Source organism: Peromyscus maniculatus, chromosome 19, assembly GCF_049852395.1.
Source record: "Peromyscus maniculatus bairdii isolate BWxNUB_F1_BW_parent chromosome 19, HU_Pman_BW_mat_3.1, whole genome shotgun sequence".
NCBI lineage: Eukaryota > Metazoa > Chordata > Mammalia > Rodentia > Cricetidae > Peromyscus > Peromyscus maniculatus.
This window is the reverse complement of record NC_134870.1, coordinates 23,329,410-23,357,156: the sequence shown is the minus strand read 5'-3', so window position 1 is coordinate 23,357,156 and position 27,747 is coordinate 23,329,410. Positions and strand designations below refer to the sequence as shown.

General features: G+C 43.7%; 1 protein-coding gene across 3 annotated transcripts; it reads left to right on the top strand.

The window, feature by feature from the left end:
• On the top strand, positions 1 to 27,747 carry Nrep (neuronal regeneration related protein). Of its 3 annotated transcripts, none has more exons than XM_076554894.1 (5): positions 365 to 491; positions 926 to 969; positions 2,236 to 2,299; positions 21,843 to 21,920; positions 25,975 to 27,747. In XM_076554894.1, exons 3-5 carry the CDS (start codon positions 2,297 to 2,299, stop codon positions 26,098 to 26,100), a joined length of 207 nt encoding a protein of 68 aa, XP_076411009.1. In that variant the 5' UTR covers positions 365 to 491; positions 926 to 969; positions 2,236 to 2,296; the 3' UTR covers positions 26,101 to 27,747. The 3 variants fall into 3 exon arrangements, with proteins under 3 accessions (XP_076411008.1, XP_076411009.1, XP_015852127.1); XM_015996641.3 differs by lacking the exon at positions 365 to 491 and adding an exon at positions 636 to 754; XM_076554893.1 differs by lacking the exons at positions 21,843 to 21,920; positions 25,975 to 27,747 and having other exon boundaries at positions 1 to 491; positions 2,236 to 2,303.

The following is a 27,747-nucleotide window of genomic DNA, read 5'->3' as shown; positions in this document are numbered from 1 at the left end:
TCCCCCGCGCGGGGGCGGGCGCGGCGGGGAGCCCGGGGGGAGCAGCTAGGACGGGGCCCTCGGTGCGCGCCCCGGGGCTGCCGTGGGCACCATTTTCTGCTGTGCTCAGGACAGGCACATAAAAGGGAAGGCGGCAGGGCCGTGGCTGTCCCGGTTCCCTCAGATGCCCCGGCCGCAGGTTTATTATTACAGTAGGGCTGCACCGCCTCTCCCTGGCGGGCCGCCTCCGCGCCTGGCACGCCCCCAAACCGCCGCCTCCGCCTCCTTATTTGTCTGCAAAGCCGCCGCGCGGCGAGGCGGAGAACCCGCCAGAGTGTGCGCTGCGCTCCCGGGGCGGCTCGGCGCGGTTTCTGCCTCCCCCCCCTTCCTCAACCCCCCCACTCCTCGAGGGCCCAGTGCCCTACGGCGGCGACAGCGCGGGTGCGGGGGCCGGGGAGCGCGCGCCGCTTGGCCGCGCGCCCACGGGGCCGCGAGCCGCCGATTCCTGCCGAGTAAGCAGTCTGGCTCCGCGGTGGCAGCAAGGCTGGGGCGCTGGCCGCGTGCCAGCTCCATCAGAATTAGCTCATTGTTCACTAGTACACTAGCAGGAGAGAGGGGAGGAGGTGGGAGGAGAAGCGGGGGGGGGGGGGGAGAGAGAGAGAGAGAGAGAGAGAGAGAGAGAGAGAGAGAGAGTGAGAGAGAGAGTTGAGATTGAGAGATTGGTTTAGAGGAACAGAGAGACACAAGACACACACACTTGGAGAGAGCGCGCAAGGCAGGGATCCCTTCCCCTCCTTTTCCGAGGCTGCACTTCTTGGAAGTGGAGCGGGTTGGGGTTTGGTTTCCCTTCCCCCTCCGCCCTCTTCTTCCTCCACCCCTTTCCCCTCCCCCTCCCTCAGCTGTCTTTCTAGCATGATGCCCTTTTTCATCCACATTTGTGTTTCAGGTGTAGAGAGGAGAGAGAGTGAACAGGGAGCGGGGCTTTTGTCTGTAAGTATATGCCTTTCTCATCCCCAGCTGGGAGCGCTGCTTTCTCTTTTGTGTCCATTCCTTGCCTTTGCTCTAAGCTGGACCCTTCAACCTTGCAGAGTTCATGCTTTCTCCCTCCGAATTTTAGAGCTAAAGCTGACACCTTGGAGAAATTATGTCATTTTGCTCCTGCTGCATTAAGGCTGGAATTTAACTCGATTCCCCCCCCCCCTCCTTTGTTTAACGCACAAGTTGAGAGAAATGAATTCTTTTGTGAAGGGGTGGGGTTTTGCTTGCTGGTGTGGTTAATTTTGTTCTTGCTCATTGTTAGGAGCTGTTTTGTTCCTTTGCATTAAATGCACTTTGGTGCATGCAAGCTTCCCCCTCCCTGTATAAAATCCTTACACTTGATTACTCTTTCAATGTTGCTGCTGCGGCGGTGGGTCTTTTCATGTTTTCGCTGTTGCAACACTTTTCTCTGTATTTTCTTATAAAGCAGTTGAACTTGGGGTTCGGGAGTATTAAAAAAAATAAATGACTACTTTTTCTGGGTGTTGCTTATAACCTGATTTGCATTTATGTTTCTATAACAACATTATAGGAAAACTCTAGGTGCCTCTGATGCCCCGTTTGGAGAACTTTTAGTTTTTCCATTCATCTTAATTTTGCTATAACTTACATTAACAAGAGAGTTGTGCTCTAATGGAATAAAGATAGAGGGTGAACCAGTGAAGCATGTACGTGAATGTTTATTTGGTTTCGGGAGAAGGGCATAATGGTGTATATTCCCGACTTTCTCCCCGTGTAGTTTTTTTTTTTTAAAAAAAAAACCCACGGAAGGTTATGTAATGCAGTGCCATTTCCAAAAATATCCACTCTGAGGCATTACACTACGGTGGAAGGCTGATTCTTGTTCTCTCGTCTTGATTGCAAATAGACTGCCAGTAGTATGTCTGGGAACAAAGAGCAGCCAGAAAACAATCTATTTTTATCACTTGGGTCTACTTTTAAGTTGCTAAACCTTTTGAACTGCAATTTAAAGATGAACCAGACACTAAGAATAGCCCAGGACTGCAGAGCCAGGTGCCAGGGATTCCTTTGTCCCTATGTAAACCTGTAGACCACTTGGAAAGCTCTTCCAGAGGCTCCGGTGGTTGGAATAATTTGCATGGAACTCATCTTCGGCACACAAAGTAGTTATTTGTCTGTGACCTCCGAGGAGACATTTTTGCATTTGCTGACCTGTGGTGAAGCAATGTGTCTACTGTATTTAAACATATTTTGCAGGTTGGTCTCCCTGGACTGAAGAAAGGGGGAACAGGAGCCCGAGACTACTAAGATTCTCAAAATGGTAAGAAGCGGTCACCAGAAGAAATTCTCAGTAGCTCCTTATCAGTGATTACATATAGTGTCAGCCCCCCGCCTTCATGCAGCCTGCCTCTCTATTGTTCCTATCCCATCTGACCTTTAAAAGGTCTGTCTCCAGTGGGTGAGTGCTCTGCAGTAGAACAGTCTATATGAATCGGATGTGGTGGATTAGATCTATTGACTTGCAGTCATTTTGAATAGAAACCTAAAATTCTGATTTTCAGAGCAAGGATGTTTTAACTCAAACAGCAGGAACTGCTCTGTTCTTTAAGCAGATTGACATGCTGTGATATACATGAAGGAGGAATGGCAGGCAGGCTCAAACAAAGCAGTGGGTCTTCTATTACAGAGAGCCAGAACTTATCCAGAAACTGAGTCTGTGTCTAAGGAACAAGCTATAGTATATGCTGTCCTTAACAGCAGTAGATACGATCGTTTTAATGAATGTGTCATGTGTTGTTATTCAAATACATATGTATTTTTTCCCTACTTATAACTTCCTTTAAAAGAGACATTTCAGTTTTAGAGGGCAGACATATTAACCTCTAAAGTGAAATATAGTGGTTTCCCACAAGGTGTGTGATCCACAGAGAGGGTAGTTAAATTTCTGATTAAATCAGGCACCATAGGAAATACATACCAAAAGCAGCTGAATGCATATGTTCAACTTCTGTGGGGAGAAAAAAAAAAACAGACAAAAACATTCTGCAGCTTTCTGTGCAGCATGCCTCCTAAAAATGTTGATGGTCCTCAGAGCACTTATTCCCTACTTAAAGTGTGTGCCTGCCTAATTTACTTCTTATTTTTTTTTCTTTTCTTTTTTTCTCTCTATTAAATGAGGGTGGAATTTAGTGAATTAAAATTGGATCTGATATACTTCATGTTTTCTTTGAGAACAACCAAGAATTAGCTTCCAAGGAGAAAGATGAATCAGAGGCAGTTAAATGAGTTCAGATTGGCTTTCATTAAGAAGCAAGCTTTTTCATTTTTTTTTTTTAACCTGTGACTTGCCTGGCATTTCAACAAGTGGGTGTCGAAGCCCTGAGCAAAGTAGGTTTTGCTTGGACTGGTGTGCTAACGATGAAATTAAAGAATTGGGGCAGAAAGACAAAAGAGGTGAACAGAGAAAGTAATCAATGAACTCCTTGCAAGCCGTTACCTTCAGGTTACCTTCCCAGTCAGCCATTTTTGCAAAGTACTAAGTCAGGTGGTGGTGGAATGGAGTTTTCAGTACTCGGTTCTTTTCCTGGAGTGGACGCATGGCTTGCTTGGCCCTGTTCTACAGCCCTGCCCACTGGATCACCCTAGGTAGACCACAAAGGCTGTATGTTGCAATGTCTCAAGTGACAGTCTTAGTTAAACATAAACGGGACCCTTGAACTCTGCCAAATCCAGGCCTATAGATCAAGGTCAAAGCCAAGCACCATGCTTCTGTGGGGGGGGGGGGGGGGCGTGGAGTGTGCTTTGTGGAAGGCAGACATGCATGCCAAGCTGAGAATGAAAGTTGGAACCATTCAAAGGCAGAAAAGCAAGGACAAATTAATATTAAATGCTGATTTCCCTCACTTGTCCGTGACATGGGGTGGCAGGGTGGACGGTCGCACTTTGTTTCCCTTGGGAGGATTTTTACTCGTGAAAAAAAAAATCTTCTCACAACTTTTCGATGCTCCTTTCATCAGGATGGCAGTCCCTTCTGGCACAAGCCCACTGCTTGAAATAAAAGCTCCGGCAGTTATTGTCTGAGGGCGATTCCAAGCCACTTTCTAGAAATTCTTGTATCTGGAAAGCCTGAGCTCTGAAAAATCTTTGTGTATAGTAATGTAAAAGAAAAAAAAATTTTTTTTCAAATATATTTTTTAAACCTGATACTAGAGATATCTTTAACCTCTTTCTTTTTAGCAAAATGAAGTTCATTTGCTTTCTTTGATTAAAACTGGGACTACTTTATAGAACTCTGTAACTAGTTTACTTAAAGATTTGGCTCACATATGATAGAAATTACTTACAGGAAGCAGGGTGGTTAACTGCTGGCCATCTCTGGAATATATGTAAGCATTGCTTTTTCTCTTAAACATGCCTTTTTATCTACATAGCATAAAACACTACAGAGAATCCAATTTCCATATATTATAGGAGGTCGTTTCAAATGCAGAAATATAATCTATTCAGGCCAATGTAAGGAATTAGTAAACTCTGGAATTCTACAGGTTATGATTGAATATCTGGCCTTTTTACACTAAGTAGGTAGGGTGCACTGGTTAGTCTTTGTCAACTTGACACAAACTAGAACAACCTGGGAAGAGGGACCCCCCCCTCCAATTGAGGAATGGCCTCAATCTAATTGGCCTGTGGGCATGTCTGTGGGTTGTTTTTCTTGACTAATGATAGATGTGGGAGGGCCCAGACCACTGTGGGTAGTGTCACCCCAGGCAAGTGGTCCTGGCTTGTATAAAAAAGCAGGGTAAGCAAGTTGTGAGGAGCAATTCAGTGTTGAGGCCAAAGCAGTGTTCTTCCATGGCCTCTGCTTCAATTCCTGCCTCCGGGTTCCAATCTTGGCTTCTGCCATGGCTTCCCTCAATGATGGACTATCACTTCTAGGCCAAATGAACCCTTTCCTCCCCAGGTTGTTTTAGGTCAATAATATTATTCCAGCATCGGAAACCGAACTAGAACTTAGGGTTCCACAGTAGTAAATTGGAGGCATGCAGGATTCATAGAGTGTTGTGTGCACTATTAAAATAAATGATAAATACATACAATGATGTACATGTCTGTCTTCAGCTCTGTGCCACCTTTGTGCCTGGGCCTCTGAGGGTGCCAATCATGTGATGGTATTGGAGGTGATGCCTGAGGTGGTAACAACCCAAGCATACTGTTAAGTTGTTGTTCTAAGCATAGTTTTCTGCATCTTTATTGACCATAATATTTTTGTCAGTGACCCATTCTCCAGCCTTTTCAGTTTTCTAGCAAACATGCCTTTGCCTTTATTGTTTGCAATTTGTAGAGTTCTGCATGTTTTTTAATTATTGATAGTCTACAGGGATCTTTGGGATTTTTTTTTTTCATTTTAGAACCTAGCTTTTTGCTGTTTCTAGACCTCTATTTTATGATGTGTTTTTGATTTGTGCATTTTGTTTTAAAAGTACTTGACTTGTATATGCCAACAAGGAGAAAACATTTTAGAAAATATATTCTGAAGTTGGTTTGAACAAACCAGATTTTTAATCCACTGCCAAAGTTAAAGTCCTGGTTTTACCCTCTGTGGAGTAAACGTGCCTCCCAGTGTTTGCCACAGACTCCCAGTGGCCTAAGAATGGACTTGGAATGTTCTAGCAGAGATCTAGGAACTGGAACAGTTTCAGTTCTCTTTATGGCTGATGCTGGGCATTAAGAAAGATGAGTTGACTCTGTTGTACTGTTCATGGCGCTCTGCTCCCACACAAGCTGTGAAGGAGCATTCACGGGCTCATGAGAGAACTCCTCCAGCAATTCCCCCCTTAACATAAACTTCCTGGTGTATAGAAAAAGGCAGGGCTTGGGAATGGTTAGTCTTACTGGCAGCCTGTGTCGCTGGGTTTGGGATGTAAATTGACAAGTTGCAGCAGTGACTTTTGGTGTTACCTGGGAGGTAATTTTATATGGTGCCATCTTGTCTTTCACCAGGCCTTCCTGTGCCCATGAAGGGGAGATTGTTTGGGGAATGAGGACAGAAGAGATAATCAGTCTCTCTGGGTTTAGGCCCAGCCCAGCTTCCTCTTGAGTTATAGAGATAGTCAGGTTGGAGATGGTACTCAAGTACCTACTATCTTGGAGTAAAAACACCTTGGAATAAATAGCTATTCACTCTAACACTATGTATTTCTTGAAAAGTTAGATATAGGACAGATTACCATAAATACACAAAAGGAATTAAATTCATTTTAAATCTTAAAATAAATTCTTCCAAAATCAGAAAATGGGCTTCTACAATATAAATATTTTGCACAGATGAATGAGTAGTCCCCAAATAAGAATTTTGAATGTTTAAATATTCATTTACCTGGTCATTAAAAGTCCTTGAGTGCATTCAGATGCCTTGAAAGGGGGCCCTGAAGTGTCCTTGATCCCAGGCTTTCTCATTAGTGCTGCTCATGGCTGGGAAGTCTTCGGACCATGTCCTAACAGCTTCAGTGACATGCAAGACTGAAATAATTATCTGAATAACCACGCTTTAAAAAGCCTTTGATTTCATCTGATTCATCTTGGTAACTCAAATGATGCTGGAGTGATGTGGTAGTGGAAGGAGTTGCTTGCTTTATCTGCATAATTCTTGTGCTGTGTAAGAAAAGGCTAGGGATAAGGCAGTCTTATCAGCAAATTCAATCCAGATATACAAAGGGGGAAGGATTCCAGTGTGCTTGGACTGTGTTATCTTGTCTGAGGGTATGTTGCAAGAGTCCAACTTTAAACTGCTTTTCTGGCTTGAACTAGAAAACAGCTTAGCACTGGGTCTAAATTTATCCAAAATAGATATTTGAGGACATTTTTATCCTTGAGAGAGTGTCAATAATATTTCATCTCATTGGCTGGAAAAAAATCACAGTGCTTCTGCCTAGTGTGTTATAAGTATTACCAGCCCTCTTAGTTTGTGACTTAAGCATTTAAATTTCTCTTCACTAAATTCTCAATATCAACCCATTCATGAGTAGCAAAGACACGCTACTAACCCCAATGATGTAACTTGTTAGTAGTTCATAAGCTTTTTTCATATTGCCCAATTGATTATAGGCCCACAGAGGAATTCTCTACTTCATATTTCATGCTTAGAAGTTAGTAAATATGTAGTAGAAGCTTAATAAATATTTCGTGTGTGCATGCTAATATCTATTAAATTGGATGTTTTACAATTTAGTTCTAATGAGTCACCATGATTAGTTTTGGTGAAGTAGAGGTAATTTGTATCATTAACCTCTCCTTGTAAAGTGCCAGGAAGCCAAAATGAACGCAACTTTCATTTACACAGCAAATTACCTGCCATGATTTGTTACAGGGGCAAGAAACGTTGTGGTTAAACCATAAAGTGTGGCACTTGCCAAAAGAGAGTAGCTTGGACTGCCCCGATTCCCAGTGTTCAGAGCCGTGCTCTGAGTAGGCAATGAGGTTCTGGTACTCTGGGTTTGATCCATCTGTGGTACTCAAAGCTCACAGCAGCTTATCCTATGGCTATAAAAATCCCCTCCTGAATCCAAGAGGAGCTTCACTGTCAGCCTTGTGACTTTAACACTCACTTATTTCTGGTAGAGTCTGAATCTGTGGTCCCAAAGACACAAAGGCAGCATGCCTGAAAACACAAAACTAAGAAGAATGAGCAGTGGGAATATACACCATTTGCCTGTCAACTGAAGAGCATTCTCACCTAAGTAAGCATTGTGCATAGCTCTTTAGATTGCAGAAGGCACGTACCCAGCCTCTGGCCTCAGTGGATGCACATTTTAATTGCAGAAGGAAGACTAGCTTGAACAGCAAATCTAGCAGACACTGCAAGACTCCATAATCCAGGACTAAGTATAAAATTCAGAGGCGGATATGTAGGATGAGGATGGATGGTACCATTGGAAATCTTTCCTATTGATGAAATAGAAATTATCTAGAGCTAGACATGGCAGGTTGCTCATGCACGCCACCTCTGACTCCTCTTGCACCTGTGACCAAGCATCAGTCAGCCTCAACATTTGTTATTCATCCCGACTGTCATGTCCAAATCCTCAATATAGTGTTTCAGGATGACACGCACACTTACCTGGTGTTAGCACAAAATTTGAGCCTAGAAGTGAGCTGCTGTTCTTTTTCCATGAGAGCGAATAATATGCTGTATTACATTTTCTATTCTAAAGTCTTGAAAGTAGTCTTTGATAAACATTGGGTCTACGAAGAACTGAGGATATTCGGGGCAGATTTAGAGGAGGCAGAAGGCAATTCTAGATAAAAAGGATGGATCGGGAAGTTATACTTGCAGTAGCGCTTCTTCCCCATTAAGGACCTCTGTGCTGTCAAGGACAGATCTTAAAAATTAGACCTAGGAGTCAAGGACTTGATGCACTAAGCAGAAGAAGCCACTCGGCAGGCGTCTTCCAGATGGCCCAGTGCTCTCACTCAGGTTACCAGACTACCTCGGGTTCTTTTTTGGTTGAGCTGAGCGTGTCCCGACTCACATGCTTTCTGGTTAAAGGTGCAGCTGTCTTTATTGCGCCCTTTTACTGTCCTTGGACCAGGGGTTACACTGATGGGGAAAGGGATGCCCCTGGGAAAGGGAGCCTGCCTCTTACTCCTCCCAAGGCAGCAGCAGCCTTTCTTTGTGAGGAGTCCCTCAATGATATCCACTGAGCCAGAGGGGCCTCCTGCTGTGCCAGATGCCTGGAAGGAGGCAGGATCTCCTTCTGGTTAGGCAGACCTGGTGCATGCTCAGGTTGACCAGATGTGTTAGGGATTCAGCTGCTGTTTCCCTCAGGTCTTCCTGACTAAACTAGACATGCTTTGAAGTACAAGCCAGCTCCGCGCAGCAGCTTAATAAAATTACCGTTTGAGTCCTGTAGACACTTGTTTGTGTAGTCAATAGCCATGAGTATCTGAGGGGAATCACCTCACATGACTCACCCGAATTGGGAAAAGCCAAGTCTGTCCACGAGGGACTTCCTTAGAACCTCACATTGGGAGATGTTAGCTTCATGATCTCCACAGGAAGTGTCAGGACTAGGATCTGTGGGACTGACCCATAGCCTCTTTAGGTGAGTTGGGCCCATCCCTCAGCTTTCCAGTGAGGCCAGCATAGGTCAGCAGCTGTAGTTCCTTCAGGTGAGTGGGGCTCTTCTCCAGGCCTTTCAGCCAGGGCAGCATAGATGAACATTGCTCCTAGAACTGCTTATCTGTCCTCCATCATTTTTACAAATACTTTTTTTTTTTCTTTTCCCAGTGTACTAGATATTCCTAAGTTTAATTTCTGGGGTGAAACCAACTTGCCAGGAACCATTTGAAATAATCCTTTATTTGTAGCCATAGTTGGGGTTAGCCAGGTCACTTGTCCCAGGGTTCCTTTCTTCTGTGCCTTTTTTTTTTGGGGGGGGGCTTGGTCTGTATGGAATGCACCACCTAACAGAATAAAGGTGTGCTTCCAGACTGAGAATGATCTCTGTGAAATAATCCTAGTAGTATCCCTGGTGGAAATAATCTTACGTGCCTTGTCCATGTATCACACCAGTACAGTTCCTCTTTGTGACCTTGAAGGACTGACACCCTGACCACCACACAAGCCTGCCTTTCTTGGAAGCAATAAGGCTGTGATGTCTTGCTTTTTCCCCACTTTCGTCTGTGGGTAAGGTGGTGAATTCAGAGATGGGAAAGTTCCATCACTCAGAACTTTTGGACAGCCAGTAAAATAATTTGACATAGTTACTACATAGTGTGGAAGCAAAGCCTAGCCTTCATTAACATGTTCTAATGGGACCTTGGAATGGAGCCTACCTCCATCTATAAGCCAGGTTGATCTCTGCTATAATGCCTAACCAGGACCTGGCACATCCCCAGTGATCAATAAATGCCCCAATGCTTGTGGAATAAACAATGAGTTAGTGTCATAGCTACACGACAGTCTGGCATTTCTGGCCAGAGCCAGGTGGCCTACTTCAGGGTTCATAACCATTAACAGCCTGACCCTGTGCAGAGTCACAATCTCTCAGATTATTAATCTTGTGGTCCAGGAAACGAGATGAGTCTGGACAGATGATGCATTCATTGACCAAAGACTTGATCGCTGAACATTCTGGAATACTCTGTGTTAGGGAGGTGAATCGAACAGTTAAGCCAGATCTAACCACCCTAGAAGCACAACTCTTAAATTCAATTCTGCACTCTCTTCTTTTATACCCCTTTAAGCAGAGTGGCACTGTGTTAGCTCAGAATGCTGGATTTCTATGAGTCCCAGACCTTATCCAGGGTGCTGGCTGTGGAGCACCATTATGCCCTCAGTTAGAGTGATGTGTTTCCAGCAGGCAGCAGGGACCGCCTCTCGGTACTCTAATGGATGCAGTTGAGCAGAATCTGCTATGGCTTCACAAAGTGGTGAAATCTCTTAAGACAAAATTATTACTGAGTATTTCCTTGGCCTGCTTCCTAAAACCGTTTGCCTTCAGGGTGTTATGATTATCTAGCTGGAGGCATCTCAGAGCCCGGCTTCCAGAATCCTTGGTTCAGTGTCCATCCTAACTTTCATGGAGGACAATACAAGAATATCTTGAATTTGAGATGGAGGAGGAGATGTAAGAGAGCGTGGTGGAAGAAAGGAAGGTCTGTTTGCTCCATTTTTGGCTGAAATTGGCAGTTAGAGACACTGATTGGAAAAGAAGGGGGAATAGCCAAATGGTTGGTGCCAATGAAAATACTGAATCAGAGCCTTCCCGATAGGTAGTGAAAACAGAGGGAGTCTCAGAAAGTGGAAAGAAGTGTTGGTGTGGCTGGCTGGCTCTACCCCTTCAGCTCCTGCACTCAGATCACTATCACACACAACTGTCCTTTGATTACTGGGGCAGGTAACAGCCTTCCTGGTGGAACTGGGTTTGATACACTTCCAGCCGGGAAAAATACTACAGGCCGAGCAGGGAGAATTTTACAAAAGTTGTTTTGTTTAATATAGGGCCCAGGCATTTTGAGGACACTTTTACTGGATAAAGTTGGTGTCTGCTAAAGGAAGCCATTGTTTGGACCGGAAGGAGTTCGAAAGTAGGGGAGAACCCTGCTTCTTGGACATCCTCTGGGAAGGAAAGACTATAGTCAGTAGTTAGGTGGCTAAAAGCAGTGGCAAGCATGGCCCCAGAAAGTGCTTGGGATTAAGTACTCAGCACTTCCAGCACAGCACGGTTTCCTACCCTTCACTAGGTCGTCCTTGTGAAAGTTACCCCAAGGCTTGGTGAGACCATAGTCTGAAAGTTTGTCAGACCCTTGCTAAGTGGCCATAGTGGCATGTGTGGGGTTGGCAGCCTATGGCTGAGCATCCCCCCTAATGCGCTGTGGGAACTCAGTTAAACCAGAGGAAACAGAGAACAGGCACAGGGCACACAGCCATGGTTCCAAGTCATGAACGTCAGAGGGTTTCAGATGTTGTGTGATTAAGATAATTAGAACTTGAACAGGTGAATTATATTAACCAGCACACTGCTTTCTTGAACAGACTTTCTTTGATTTGTGGATTGTGATTGTGATTGTGATTGTGTGTGTGTGTGTGTGTGTGTGTGTGTGTGTGTGTGTGTGTTGCTCACCCTTGCATGCACATGTACAGGCTAGAAGTTGATGTCCACTGTCTTCTTCAGCTGCTCTCCACCTTGTTTTTTGAAACCAGATTCCTTACTAAACATGGAACGTGCCATTTCAGAGAGACTGACCAGTGAGCCCTTGACTCCAGCTGTCTCCTCCAGCACTGAGGTCACAGACACGTGCAGCCACACTCAGATTTTACATGAGTACTGGGAATGCAAAGTGTGGTCTTCGTGGTTGTGTCGAAGCACTTTTTCCACGGAGATATCTCCTTAGCTCCCCATCCCCTAAAAAACCTTTAGGAAAATTGCGTTTGCTTCTTTGATGGTTCCAGTTCAGATCAATGGGACATCACTTATTGATTAAAAAAAAAAATGTGCATTCTGCTTTTGCAAAGTGCCCACCACACACCCACTACTTCACAGGAAATAAAGACTTCGTAATATTTTTTTCATGGATTGATTGGGCGATTGAAATTCCATACTTAGCCAGTTAGTTAATACAGAATCAACATATCTGCTTATATCTTTAAGCCCTCTGTCTTCATACATGTGTATCTGGATTATCTGGATTTGATTTCTACCAAAGCCCCAATGATCTGTACCAGGCCAAGTCTCCAAGCAAGGCTCTCTTGGCTCTCTAACTACACATCATCCAGTGCTTTGGCCTGCAGTTTGCTGAGTTCTTGATAATGGAATCTTAAATTCTTCAGATCTTGTTATCCTGGTCTGGGAGCCAAGTCTCCACATGCTCTTATTTCATCTTTACAGAGTCTCTCCTACCCCGATCCCCTTTTCCTGAGGACTGTTTTTTAAGCTTTAATTTTATTATATGAGGCTTGGTTATCTACACTGTCAAAATCAATTCAATCAGAGGTTCGATTAAATTTATTCTTTGGCCTCATAGAAGCACCTTATTTGATAATGTGAATTTTTACTAAAATCACCAGCTGTTCTTATAACTTTAGTTATGGTTGAATGTAGTCTTCCATGTGGTCTGAGCATGAAGTAGGACACATTTTATTGCTTGTTATTTGGAGTCTTTAGACCATGACTACCTAGTAATTGGCTTGTTACCCCTTCTCCATTTCTTCATTAGCCTGTCTTTAGAACTGTCTGGATTTCTGCTACATTAATTAAAACTTTCCAAATTAAATCATGATAAATCTATTTTTCTTTCTGAATTTCTAATTTCTAGTAGCCTGGTCACTGCCTCTCTGCTCTAATTAGTGTTTATTTTCTTCCTTTTTAGTCAAGATCACATTATAGTTTATGCAATGCATGGTTTGTCTCCACATATCATTGCTAAAGAGAAGACTCGAATTCTTTTAGCAGTGTGTTTTAAAGTTGGCTAGAATTTTGAAAAGCAAAGGTATAGTGAACAGGATTTCCAGTATCTTCCAGGAAAGAGAAGAGTGAGCAGAATTAGAGGGGCCTTTGGAGGCCATCTGAGGAGGAGCTGTTGGAGAGTTCATTTGGGGGTCATAATAAAACAATGTGCTTTCTCGGCAAATGGGCCTTGTCATTTGCTGTAGCAATTGCTAGATATATTTGTGCTGTGTTGATCATTTCCTTCCAGGGAAGGTGAAATAGAGGAAGGGAGGGAGGGAGGGGAAGGATGGAGATGAAAACTGATAAACGGAGACTGCCAGTGTTTCTTCGGTTGGGTTCAGTAACATCCAAAATCTTAATGTCGCCATGCTGAAGTTTCTGCTCACCTAGTGGACTTCCGCAGCAGCAGTGGTAATACTTGAGCACTGTGGAACAAATCCTGTAATCCTGTGTCCTCGAAGACTGCTTTTCTTTTTTTTTCTCTTAAGGTTAGTTCTATTTGAAGGAGTGACTATTTACTGGAAATAGGTTTTAGAACAACAAATAATTTGAGAAAATTACTTTTGACAGTGAGTATCAGAAATGTATCTACATTTCATCTCCAGGGCGCTAAGAGGGGGTGATCAGCACTCTTTGGGGTTGGAAAGCAGGCCTCTCCATTCTCTGGAGAGCCTCGGAGACAATCCGGGTGGCCCCAGGGAAGGCACCCAGTGTCAGTCGTGACCACTGAGTCTGTAAAGACAGAGGCGATCTGTCTTCTCCATGTCTTGACTGTGTGACCCTGGGAAAGACGCCCCAACTCTCCCTCAGTGTCTTCATCTATAGAATGGTAAGTGAGAGGAGAGTGGTCCCCCGAGCACCCACCCGTGTGCTTGGCTCTGGTGCGAATACTGTGTATCGGCTCATTTCATCCTTATAGGAAAATGGTGAGGATTAAGTTATCGCCCAGAGCTAATGAAACTTCGTGGTGGAATGCTAGCCTGGCATGTGTAAGGTACTAGGTTCCCTCCCCAGTACCACTAAATGTATGCATAAATCCACATGCCTACAACTGTTTTTCTAAAAGCACACATGTAAATTGGGGTGTGTAGCTCAATGATAGAATAAACATTTAGCCCTGGGCTCATCTTCTGTAAGGGGGAAGGGGGGTAAACAAACAAACCCTAAGCATTATGATGGACTCCATGACACCTTACTGCATGTGACTGTGGGTCCATGAATTTATACATTCAGTCCCTGTGGGTCCCCACAACACCCATTGGTCTCCTCTCTTGGAAAAGTACTTTTAATGTTTTGTTAACAGTGGAGTGAAAACTCAGGAAGGGGTTTAAATAGAAGGTTGGTGAATAAAGTCAAGGTTTATGATGATGCTCTAAGTTTAAACAGGGGTTTCACCGTGGTTAGAATACAGGTGTGATCTTGGTCAGGCACTTCCCCTCGGAACTTGCAGTCTCCTTTACAGTCAGTTTCACAACTCTTCAAAGCATTGTTTCTTCCTTGACGCCTTGCTCTGAAACACCCTTTCCACGAGGGGTGGAGCTCCTCCTCTGGCCCTCCGCCTTCCAGGACTCTTCAGCAGACAGTGCCTTCAGCCTTCAGTCCTTGCTTCACCCAGTAGTTGGAAACCGGGCAGTGTCCCGAGCTGTAGCGCATCCGTTCCCGCTTCTGTCATCTCTCTTGTCCGTCTAGACATGTGCTGGTTTGTGCCGAGGTCGGGCTCTGGGAAACTGCTTAGCGGCTGGCCTCTTTTGACCTGAGCTCCTATAGGCTGTGCCTGGAGATCCGTAGACACTGCTCCTTTTCTCGAGAAGGCCAGGCTTCTCAGAAGCTGTGTCTTCTTACAGAGAAACGACTTTCCCTCCAGACCTGGTTATGAGGCTGTGAGGGTCCCTCAGTCTACAATGACAAGCACCTGCGAGATGACGTTTGCCCAGTGCCAGGGTGGCTGTGGCTGTGGCTGCCAGCCAAAGACACTGGACTGGTGGAAAGAGTGGTTATAGCCTTTTGGAATGAACACTTGTGGAGGAAATGCAGGTTTTTCTGGGAAGCTTCTTCTTAGGTTTTTTACAAAAGTCAACCGGATGAATGCTCTGGAATGTCTTCAGACCTTCAGGGCAGCAGTCTGTCATCTGCCCAAACCATGGAAAGCCAGCATTCTCTGTCTAGGTTATTAAGTATCTCACTAGTCTTTGACTGAAGGCTTTAACAAAAGAAATACAGTTTTAAGCAATTGCAAGTTTTTTTTTTATAATAAAGTTATAAAATTGAAAATGTTAAAAAAAATTAAGTCTGGAGTTTCCTGCTAGCCTTGGGATGTAAGGATCTCTGAGGTGCTGGACTTGGAGGCTGGGAAGAGAACAGCAGCGCTACTCCAGTGGGAGAGTGCTGACTGAGGTTTAGAGCTGCACTTGGGCACACTGCACGTAAATCAGAACGAATAGCCCAGTGTTCTCTTCCTCGATGGACCCTCAGCGTTGGAGAAATCTCACAAGATGCCATGTTTCTCCTTTCTTACTGACAAATACAAGCAAATCCATCCAGTGGGATAAGGTGGTCCAGACTTAGAATTCAGATGTGTTAAGTAAATATTTACTCTGGTTCTACTCCAGGGAGGTAAAAGATCTTAATAACATATTTGTTGGAGTCATAGGGGTAAAGAAAAGCTTATGCTGTGCTTACACGCCTCAAGGGCTTTCTGGCTGTAGCTTAACACAGACTCAGTTTTCCTTTTTTATTCTTTCTCATTTTTTTTGTTTGTTTTTTTCCTTTACTGAAAAGGCAAATCTACTGTGGTCTCTGCTTTAAAACAATTTACTGACATTTGTTTAATTAATAATTAATTTGTGTGTGTGCCCATGCACACATGCACATACGTGTGCACATGTACCATAGCACAGTTGTGCCAGCCAGAGGACAGGAGCCAGCTCATACTCAGGCCATCAGCCTTGGCCGCAAGCCTACTCACTGAGGCATCTCGCCACCCGGCTCTACTTTTTTGTCCATCGGCTGCAGCTACCTAATCTCAGAATTTCAAAAGCTTCCTTAGCTTTTGGCTCTTTGTTTGGAAAGTTTCTTCTGAGACGCGACGAGCTGTTTTCCAAAGCTCTAGTCTTGTGCTTTCTCTCGTGGTTTACTTTGAGCGGTTACCAGCTGTTTAGACTTTGTTTTGTCTTCATTACAGAGAAGTCACCCATTAAAGTCCAGATTTGAAGCACGGAGCTTACTTCCTTGAGTCTAGACCACACTTGGCTCTGATTCCTGTACCAGACTGACCTCCAGTCCCGGGGAGGTGTCTTGGCAGAAAACTGAGAATCCCTCGATGCATGCTCTCTGTTTTGGGTGTCTGTAGTCTTAGATGGATTTCATTGTGCTGAGCAAGTTCCTATCGGCCAGGAATGAGGCTGGGATAAAGGGCAGTTGTCAGTGTTTGCAGGTGACCTCAGTGTTACTCTGTTTTATCAAGCCATCGCACTATACCTGGACTTGAACTATGCCCCATCAAAGCCTAGAAAATTCACATAATCAATGGGTTCATACAGTAGTGTAAAAGAAAAGTCAGACACAGTTGTTAACCTTTTGTGGCTTGTTTCTGCCTTTGTTTGTTGCTACCCTTGAAAGTCTTTGCTGTTGTTCTTAGAAGACAAAAATCTAAAAGTCGGCAGCCAAACAGAATATTACATTGTGGAACAGAGGGGATGTGAAAGCTCCTTGTGCTGACGATTAATTTCACATGTAAACACTTTCATTTGGTTGCCAGCAAGGAGATTTTCATTTCCTTTCTCTGCCTAGTTGAAGTCTAGAAATAAAATTCCACAGCTGTCAGGTTCCCACGTATTCATCAGCGGCCTCTCATGGCGGTTTTACAATGAGCAGAAAGAGTTCAGAGGATTCTACTATTGAAGTCCACACAGCTTGTTGCAAGTGCTCTGACTGCGCCAGCAAAGAATTACCAGTCTTTGGATTGTCCAACACATAATGTGAAATGGTCACACAATCTGCTACAGAATATGAAATCAGACAGGAACATATTCTCGGCCCATCAGAGGAACACGCACCTAGGGTCGAGCTGATACCAATGGGTATGGCCAAGTTGGGAGCCGTCCCGATCTTTCTTTTGAGGTACAATTATCTTCCCCCACCCCACTTTCTCCGTGTTAGGGACTTGTCAAACCATGGGGACTCTGGAAGTGTCAGCCGAGCTACAGGGCCAGCCGTTCCTTCTTGGGAGGAAAACCCATAATGTTTTCTCTCTAATTACTCATTGTTCTAACAGCCAGTATGTGAAGGTGTGTGTGTGTGTGTGTGTGTGTGTGTGTGTGTGTGTGTGTGTGTGTGTTTCAGTTAGTTCCCATCACAGTGTTTGCCAGCTTAGGCACTAACACCTTTATTCTGCTTTCTGAAGTTTGCGAGGATTCTATACATCATTTGGGTGGCCTGGTGTTTTCCATGCTTTCCTTTCTATCTTTTATGGCAATGGATTTCTCTCCATGTGCTTTCCCTTGAGGAAGCTTTGTCTAGCTTATGAAGGCCTCTAAGACCAGGGCTCTAGAAAGCCAGCACCATGCATCATTTTTTGGGCAACTTTTGGTCTTTGGTGTGATGCTGCTTAGGGAAAAATGACCTTTCTTCCTCATTTATGGTTTCAGTCTACATCCTTAACTCTTGCAACCAGCAACACTTGGGTCTCGGTGCCTTTTGAGGAAGATTCGTAATTGCGCCACTTCAGAGGATTTTTACCAAAATGAGGTGTATGAATATGCACATAAATTCTCTTCAAATTGTAGGACTAGGCTTCACAACCTCCTGACCAATTAGGCATAGTAGAACATGTACATATGTAGGCATACACTGTTTAATTGGCAGCTAAATTATGAAATATACCCCTTTGCTATACAAAGAGTTAATTGTGGAGGCTGGCCACCTGCTACCCTACTCTGTTTCCTTAATGGCAAGGGGTGGGCATCTGTCGTTTTAAGTCTTAAGCAGGCCATTTGTCTACATCCTTGAAACACAATGGACCCCTCCAAGGGTTTAAAAAAAAATAGTGCGTTACAGTTATGGTCATTAACAGCTAAGCCATGCAGCAGTCTTTACTTCAGATTTCTGTGAAGGTTTGTTAAGCAGCTAAGTAAGTGGTGTTTAGCTATGTGGCGTATATATGCTCAGAGTAAAGATATAATGGTGCCTTTGTTGGCTATTATCTGAGAACGGTCTTCTCAAGGAAATGTTGATAAAGGCAGTAAACAAATAGGGAAATTTTAGAAGCCTCTAAATTACCAGCTGGTAATAATACATAGAAATCAAATTCTGCTGTGGAATAATGGGAGTGATAGGAAATAGGACAAAGGACTTTTCCATTCCCCTAAACGTGGACCACGAGACTACTGGAAAAAAAAATAAAAATAAAAAACAAAAACCAGCAAGCTTTCAAATGAAAAGCTTGAAAGAATTTAGGCAGTGTTCTAGGTTAATTTTTTTTTTCTTTTGAAACATGGAAAGACTGATCTTTGATTCCCCTCCAACACACACACACACACACACACACACACACACACACACACACACTTTTCTAATTTACAGTACTAGTTCTTATTTATACTTCCTACCAGATAGCAAACTGCTTTCAAGCTTATGACCTAGAGGTTTAAAAATTGAAGTTATTTTTTTATTATGGACTTGACAGTAAAGTAGTCTTCAAAGAAAGAAGAAAAGAGGGAGAAAAGGTTGGAAGGAAGGGAGGGAAGGAGGGAGGGAGGAAGGGAGGGAAGGAGGGAGGGAGGAAAGTGAGCTTTTTATTCCCAATGTGTATGCTGTGCTGGGATATTTAAACTTACGGCCCAGCAATCAAATACTTTAGAGAATAAGAAATGGTAAATTTTCATCATAAGCCATTAAATGTATATCATAGATTGAAACATATTAAGACATCTTCATACAATCCTGTTGTTCCTAATCTAATCATCAGTGAGGTGGGAAAAGGTACATTAATGAGTACTTTGTGGGAAAAGGTACATTAATTAGTATGCTCAGAGACAAATATGAACATACTTTCAGGCAAAATTGAGTAAATGCTAAATTCTTCCTTCTCTATATTTTTGGAGTGAACGCTCATATTTTTGTAGTTGAAAATACAGCTTGTATCCCTGGGTCCCTATTTGAAATCTAAGAGAGTAATATTCTGGAAGAATTTGATGGAAAATGCTGTTTATTTTTCTACACGGAAGAAAGACTCCGTGCTTCTCTTGTGATGATCAAGGCACACTTTGTTTTACTGGTTTCATGGGGTATTTTTGTGTACATTATCCAGAACGTTGGCGTTTCTGAGATACAAGCCACCGGCCCTCAAAGTAAGAACTCAAAAGAGAGTGAGGAAGAATGTTACTTTAGTTTTCACGAAAAACATGCACTTGAATTCAGAAAAGCAAATGCAGGTAGAGTCATGTGTATAGTGCAGCAGGAGCCGATTGGTACCAAGGAGAAAGAGAGGCTGTGAGCCAGCGTCCACACAGGGACTCCAGGTGGGTCCATAGCGCATTCCTGTTGTCGGAGTCCCATCAGCATTTCAGGCCTTCATCGTGAGTCATTTCCAGCTCTTAATATTCCCAACAGTTAGAAAGCCAGGCAGGGTCCAGCCGCCTGTGTGACACAGTGTTGGGTCCTGAGAGCCACAGTGGTGGGCACAGGGGCGTCTTGCCCGCTTGGAGCACATTGCCATCAGTCTGTTCCTGGATTTGCATCTAAGAGTAACTGTCTTCCCAGAACTTCTTACTCCCGAGCAGCCTCTCCTGCCAGAAGTTCTGAATGTTATACCAAATGTTGGTTTTGCTTGTTCTAGCTGACACAGGCTCTGGTAGCTTGGATATGCTAAACGCTAAAGCAGCGGGACTTGGTTAAAATGGAATATCCCCAGAGAAACACACAATCACAAATGTCATTTCTTGACTTTGCCTTTGCTTCCTGAGGAAACCATTTCTCACTATTTGATTTTTTTTTTTTTTTTAAACTGTAGTGAGCGTGTTGAAAAGTATCAGTCACTGAGGTCAATTTCTATTAAGTGAACTTATTCCTGATTTCAGTTTGGGGTCAAACTGGGATGTCAAGCTAACCTGGGATCTTATGTGCTATGATTTTTGTTACATGCCTTGAAACCAAAAAAGGCTTATTTATTTTAAATTGTAATTTTATTCCCTCTTTTCTGGCTAGGGAGACCGCCTAGACTGGCTGCCTGTCCCAAAGAAGGCAGATGGTGTCATTCTTTAAGAAGGAGCTGGGCAGAGGAGGGAAAGATCTGTGAAAGGAAAGTGGGGAGACTGGAGGGAAGCACATGTCTCAGAAGGGAGCGACACTCCAAGGGGAGGAAACGGTTCTCACAGGATGAGCCCTCAAGTCTTTGAGAGCCAAAAGTGGGTGGTAGCTGTGGGCTGGTATTGTTTTGAGAGAGGGATGGTAGAGAGTAGACATGTTGCTTTAGGGGAAATGAGAGACACCAGCATACTGGGAAGAAGAGAGCTGAGATCTAGGAACCTAATTTGAGTTGCAGTCCTGACCCAGGATGTGTTACTTTGGGCAAGTTGTCCTGACCTTTATGAGTTTTCCTTTTTTCCCTCTGTGAAATTAAAATATTCCTATTCATAGGCCTACTGCCGGGCTCGATTAAATAGTGTATGCGGTTACTTTGTGAGCCGTGGCTATGATGTGTCATAAACACTGATAGAACAGCAAAACAGTTACTATTATGTTATCCCAAAGAATGAACACATGAGCCATCCACGTTTCCTGCTTCAGACCCCCAACCGACTAACTAGCTTGATTGAGACACACAAAATATTAACCACTAATTCAACAATTAGTACTTCCAGAACTGAGAATGACTCCTGAGTCTCTTCGTTAACCTGTTAATGAGATACGCTTCTTAATAGTTACTGTACAGGAGGCTTATTTACAAAACTTGGATCTGGAAGGCGTCTCCTCTAATTTCATCCCTCTCTTCAGGCAGTACGGTATCAAATGTGAATTAGTTCTGACAGATGGCTGTTGGATTCTGTTTCTAAATTTTTTTAAAGAAGATTTCACAGTTTTCCACTCTAAATTCATTTAGTAATTTAACGATTCTTGTGCCAAGTTCTTTCTTATAGCTGACCTAAATCTGCAATTTGTAGTTTTAAGCCTCCCCCGCCCCGCCCCACCCCATTCTCTCCATCTTGCTTTCTGGAAATAGAGAACAGCTGGTCAGCAGCCTTATGCTAATAACCCTTTGTATATTTAAAGAAGACTTGCTCAGCTTGCCTCCCTCCCTCTACCTCCGCCCACCCTCAGAATTCATCAACTCTTATTATCTGAATCATTCATTGCGCAGCTGCCCAGCTCCCTGCCCCTCTCTCAGATACTAGGCTGCTTCGGGGAGCTGGATACAGTGTGGTGTGAGTGGCCGCATGGAGCTGGGGAGAATAGAAGACATTTCTGCCCTCCTCCTCTTCTTCAACCTTCTCATAAATGAAGGATAACTCCTAACAGTGTTGATCACCACCCGAATGGTTATGTCATAAACATTGAGGCTTGCAAAGATACTTATGGAATGGAAGATGCTTTGAAAGCTCTCCATGGCCCCTTAGTGCACCCTGCCATACATGCCGTTCAACTGCCACTTTGCCTTCTGTAGCTAACGTCGATTGATATCTCTGCTCTGTTGGACTCCATCTTGGAAGACTAGCCAAAGCTCTCTGTGTGCAGTACATATTGGGAAAACATGTAATGAGTTTCCTGGTGCTCTGAGCAGACAGTGGGGGGAGGGGGGGGCAAGAGGACAGCCTAGAATCTAGAGTCATCTTTGAGAACTGAGCTTGTGGGGGTGAGGCCATGTGGTTTCAGGATGGACCTTGTGATTTGAATGTGTGTGCTTTTATGTCTCCATAGGTTTACTACCCAGAACTTTTGGTCTGGGTCAGCCAAGAACCATTTCCATACAAGGAAATGGAGGGAAGTCTCACTAAGGTAAGAGCCCCAGCTGCTGTCCGTGAACCCCGTTTTCAAGTTTGAAGCATAAACACACACAAAGAAATAGATCAGGCTTACTCCATTTCATCTTAATGTCCATTGTACACTCCCAGAATCACCCACTAATATAATTCTGTGCTGGTCTTGGAAATAACATATTTTTAAAAACATAACCTACAAGGTAAGTCACCAGTTTTCCCTGTACATACTTTGGACTACAGTAAATATTAGTTTGACCTTCAATGGAAGGATTGTGCTTCTTAGCACTGATCAGCTAGTTTCACGAGAAAGAAAAAATCCATTGAAAATAAAATTTCCATTAAGCAGTTTCTTGGGGCTGGAGACATGGCTCGGTGGTTAAGAGTTCTGCTGCTCTTCCAGAGGGTAAGGGTTCGATTCCCAGCATCTACATGGTGGCTCACAACTGTCTTTAACTCCAGTTTCAGGGGACCCAGTGCCCACTTCTGGCCTCGTGGGCACTATATGCTCATAGTACACAGACATGTTGCAGGCCAAAGACCCATACACATACAATATTATTCCCACCCCCCAAAATCAAAGTTTCATGTCATTGAGCAATGGTACCACCCCAGATGTAACATTGCTGTCATTTTCCTGTATGAGATGACCTGATTTACACTAAATGATTTAGGCAGTTCCCATTATTGACAGAATTTTTAGAAATCGCAGTCCTGTCCTCTGGCAGTTGACATGGAAAGAAAACAATTCTAAGTCATTTTTAGACTTTCAGAGACTTTCTGAAGGTCAAGTTGAAACTTTTGGCAGAAATGCAGATGAACGGAATGAATTTTATGGGACCGGATGGAACTCAACTTGTGCTAGTCTTATTGAGCTGGAGTAGAAAAGAACTGAAGTACAGAACTCATCCGCACCCCACAACTCCAGCACCACCACATACAGCAGTAGCAATCTAACCATTTAACACTACCATCACCCACTCCTCTTCCTCCTCATTACTACTATTATTTATTATTATTGTTGTTGCTTTGAAGGTGCTAGAGGTAGAACCCATGCTAGGCACATATTCTGCCACTGGCTACATGCCTCACCCTTTAAAATTATTTCTACATATACATGTGTATTTTTGTCCTTAGACATTCTTTTCTGGGCCAAATCAGGTCATAATTCCCCTGAAGCAGCTGAGGGTGAAAAAGGATCAGCCCTCCCTACAGCAGCCTTTGATGTTGGCAATATCAACCAAGTGGGAAAGACTAGCTGAGGGTCCTCAGTGAGGTGTGAGGTCAGTGGTGCGTCCCTTCACTCTGTGCCTCCGTCAAAGCATGCTCTAGGGTGGGCGCTGTAGGTAGTTGGAGCCACACCCTCAGCTCTTTTGTTATTTCTTCTCTAAAAATGCAGTGGTATTTTAAGCACAATATACTTGTCCTTTGTCCAGAAGGAAACTTCTAGAAAAGCACACCTTTGCATACCTGCATGAAAGATAATCTCAATATACTTGGTCCAAAGCACATTACTTAGTAACTGGGACTGAGCCAGCAGTCATTGGGAGGAACTCTATCCATCTGGAGGTAGCTTCTGGCAAAGCAGGCCTGTTGTGGACACGGAGCATCTCTGCTTGCCCCCACCCTCAGACTTGCAGATTACTCAGGGCCCTCTGCCTCACAAGAATCATTGTGTGTGTGTGGATGATGGAGAAAGGTGCCTGTTTGACCTCAACTATCCTAAGGCCTGACTTCTGGGGAAAAGGTATGCTGGACACAGACAGTTCTTTACAACAGAATGGTAGGAGTCAAAGAAGAGGATTGTAATCTAGTAAATCCAGGCTCCAGGGAGGAGGTGCAGAGAGCCATCTCTTTGGGAGTTCCTCCCCTTGAAGGCGTTTTAGTTTATTAGCCCTCAAGGTCTTTCAGTAGCATGCCTCTGCATGACCTACTGATGGTCTTCTGTCATGCGGTTACTTGGGTGTCTCCCCTAGAACAAGTTAATTAAGGGCAGACTGGGTAGGGACTGTTTTGGTTTCTGTTTCTCTCTGTAGGTTCAAAATCCAGTAATGAGTGCAAGCATTCAGAACCATAATGAGTGACGAAGTGCCTGAGGGAGACAAAGTCATGCTAGTGCTAAATTCAGATCTGAAATACTCTTCCCTAGCTCTCGGTTTTCATTTTATAGTGTGTTTTCCATGGAGGTCAAAGGTTAGTGGTACTGAGTCTCATAAAGCAAGACACAGCAGTGTGCTGACTTTGGAACGGTTTCAAGGCTGCACTAACTGGTCAGATGAGGTGGCGGCATTGCTTGGAAAATATCAATGGATTTCTTTTCTTAATTTGTGGGTTGTATACCAAATTTCAAGGTTGAAAACTACTAATTTTTACTATGTTTTACACACTATTATTGAGTGCCCCAATAATATGCTTTGAGGAATTTTATTTAGACCCTTAATGGTGTGTGAAGAATTATATTTTTCTGGCTATTTACTGATACCAAAACACCATCACAACCTAGGCTGGATCGTTAAGGGGCACATTGTGTGTGTTTCACATAGGGAATACGTGGAAATGCTTTCAAAGTTGTAGGCACACTGGGTGTCGAACGCAGTAGGTGTTGTTTCTTCAGCTTGTGTGATCTACCCTGAGGCTACTGGAAATAGTACTCAGCTTCAGGTTGTTTGGAAGTTCCTGCCTCCCAAATTCATCCTCAACATAGATTCAAATGTGTCAGGTTGTTTGGAAGTTCCTGCCTCCCAAATTCATCCTCAATATAGATTCAAATGTGATAATTTACAAGTCACAAAATCAGAATATCACTTCAATCCAAGCACTTCCATCCAGGTAACTTCACTGAAACTTTCTTGTTAGAACCTATAACCTGAGGAAAAAAGATAAAAAGAAAAAGAAAAAAAGAAAAGAAACACTTAAAACCCACAAAGGCTATTTCCTCCCTAAGAAAACACCAATAAGTAACGGTTTAATTAAGAGAGACCTTCGTCTTCACTGTGAGGGTGTCTGGATGGGGCATGCCGTCTTCCTCTTCGAATGAATGAAGTTTTTGTGTCAGTTGCTCAGTGGTCCCCGCTGTCCTGCTCTCTTTGCTGCTGGGTTCTGGTGGGGGCTGCACTTCCCCATCAGTGTGTCAGCCGACGCGGCACAGCGGTGGTCCTCAGCCATCCGTGGGGCCGTCATCTCAGTCGTCAGCTCTGTAAGGAGAGACTTGAGCTCTAGGCTGCCTGAATCTCACCATCCTCTGGATGTAGTTTCCCACTCTCCTTCTCTTTCCTACAGCTGCCATCTGGGATTCCCTTCCATTGTGTGCATCTCAAACACTTGGATCTTGGGTACCATTTTAGTCCCGACATTAGCGCTTAGATGAAGTGTGCCAGCTGCTTATAGAAAGTTCACGCAGGGAGATTTATGCACCGTGATATTTAAAGTCTTTATTGTGTAATGGAAAATAGACTACTGTCAGCCCTCCATCACATCACTCACTGAAAAATAAAAAAATAGGAGTCTAGAAAGATGGCTCAGTGGTTAAGAACACTTTTTGTTCTGGCAGAGGACCTGAGTTCAGTTCCTAGCATCCACATCATGGTTCACAACCATCTGTAACTACAGTTCCAGGGATCCAATACCCTCTTCTGGCTTCCATGGACACTGACATACATGCTGTACACGTACATACATGCAGGCAAATGCTTATACACACATAAAATAAATCTTTAAAAAGTGTATTGGTACTCTGATGTGCATTCCCAATCCAGTTTGATCCTGGGTGCTGTCTAGGACTAGCAACTCTCCCAGAGATCTGACTCTGAGGAACAGTGCCACCACCATGACAGAAACACTTGCCTCTGCACAAGCAAAGGAAAGCTGGTCTTTAATTGCTTCACCGCCCACTGACCTAATATTTACATTCAAGGGAATACTGTTAATATATAAACTGTTTGCAAAATAGCACAAGTTCAAGGATAAAAGTGGGTAGAAGAAGCAAAAAAAAAAGTTTCAAATGGTTTAAAAAGTGACTAAGTATATCTTTGTGTGTGTATGTCTGTCTGTCTCTCTGTCTGTGTTCCCTGCAGGGAAGACTTCCTGTGCCAAAGGAAGTGAACCATAAGAAGATGGAGGAGACCAGCGCTGCCTCTCTGACTCCACCAGGCAGCCATGAGTTCTGCTCCCCGAATATCAGTTACCTCTACTTTTTTTAATTGTAACACCTCCATTTGTATTGCATATGGTGTATGGGGTTTTGATGAGGTCTTGGTATCATATATGGGATTTTTTTTTTTTCTGTGTAAATCATCAAATATAAGAAGAAACTATGGGACTCTAAGCCTTGCTTTAGAGAATTTACAGTGGACAAATAGGTATCATCAAAACAGTTTCTAATCATTCAGACGCAAGTGAAAATACTCAGAATTTCACACTGTGAATCCACGTTTACAACCCCCCACAGGTGGGCCCTCAGGCCTGGTTCGCCACAACAATGTCTTCCACAACTCAGACTCCCTCTGCTCTCACATGACTGGTCCACTCCCACCTTTTCATCACGTGGCTCCCGACGGCTTCTTGCAGAGGCTGAGAGTCCCCCCACTTTTTTTTTTCTCACTTAGATGTAACAAGCCTAGTAGTTTATGTTCATCAATTGTCTGTATATCTATATTTTATCCATGTACTCTTTTGATGTATAGAAGTAGTTTGAAACCCATTGTTTCCTGGTGGTAAGTGACCGAGATGCTGCCACAGGACCTGAGACACTGATGAATGGTGCTATTTTGGACTTTCAACATGCTCCTTGGCGAGGTAGCTCTGATGGAGTTATTTTTTATTTCCATGTTCTGAGAAGGTGTTGTTGGTACTCTGTTTCCCCGAATGTTGTTCTCTAGACTGGATCGTCTTGTTTTCCTTGTGTCTTCAGTGTGGCTTTCTTCTTCAGTGTTGTAGGTTGAGCGGATGCTACCAGGAGGGTGAGGGGCTGTCCCCTCATGGCTGGCTCTGGTGGATGTGCAGTCACGTTAGCGGGAGCAATCACAAAACTGTAATGTACCTACCAGAACTCTTCCGTTCTGCAGCCTCACCTGCCTGACTTAGAAAAAAGAAAAGCAATAATTCCCCAGGCATCTCGAGGTATCTCTTTGGATTCTTTTTGTTTGACTGGTATTCAGGGGGGTAAAGGTCCACTCTTTTTCAATAAGTGCCATGTGGGAAAAACAAATCCAAGTACTGACATCCGAGTAGGAATTTGAAAATTATACCTGTCCCAAAGTTGAAATTGGAAAAAATGTCTTTAGAAAATGATGATAATGATGACGTTGATAAAAGGCAAAACACCTTTTTGGGGGGCAGTTTTGATAAGCAAGGTGTAGAGTTTACATTTTTGTCCTTGCTCCCAGTGAAATGGATAAACAAAAATAAAATCCGATAATGCCATCTCTTCACGGAATGTTGTTGTGTTGGCCAGACTGAAAGCCCACCTTAATTTTTATATAACGTCTTTAGCTCTTCCTTTGACAGGGCAGGCCTTGTTCTGAACTGTTTGCGCTTCTGACTGTTAAACACCAATGACGCATGCACTGTCCTTCTTCCTTCTCTTCTCGCTCCTCCCACTGGCCTGAGTTTCTCGTGCATCCCCCCCCCTCCTACCCCCCACCTTTGTTAGGATAGATATATCAGATATGTAAATAGAGCAAGAAAACAGTATTGTGCATTTGTGGCATTTATGTAGACTTGCAGCTGCGCACCGCTGGAGACGCAGCCTTTGTAACATGTGGTCCTTACTGTTGCTCTCGTAAGTACCCAATGTATTGGAGCTATTTTAGTAGTATTGGTTCAATAAATATGCAAGCTGTAAGACA

What these genes read in the sequence shown, in the direction of transcription:
- Nrep (XM_076554893.1), top strand. Translation starts at nt 164, where the DNA reads ATGCCCCGGCCGCAGGTTTATTATTACAGTAGGGCTGCACCGCCTCTC. An exon ending in GAGCCGCCGATTCCTGCCGA is followed by an intron (nt 492 to 925) that starts GTAAGCAGTCTG and finishes TTTGTGTTTCAG; the next exon opens with GTGTAGAGAGGAGAGAGAGT. An exon ending in AGGGAGCGGGGCTTTTGTCT is followed by an intron (nt 970 to 2,235) that starts GTAAGTATATGC and finishes CATATTTTGCAG; the next exon opens with GTTGGTCTCCCTGGACTGAA.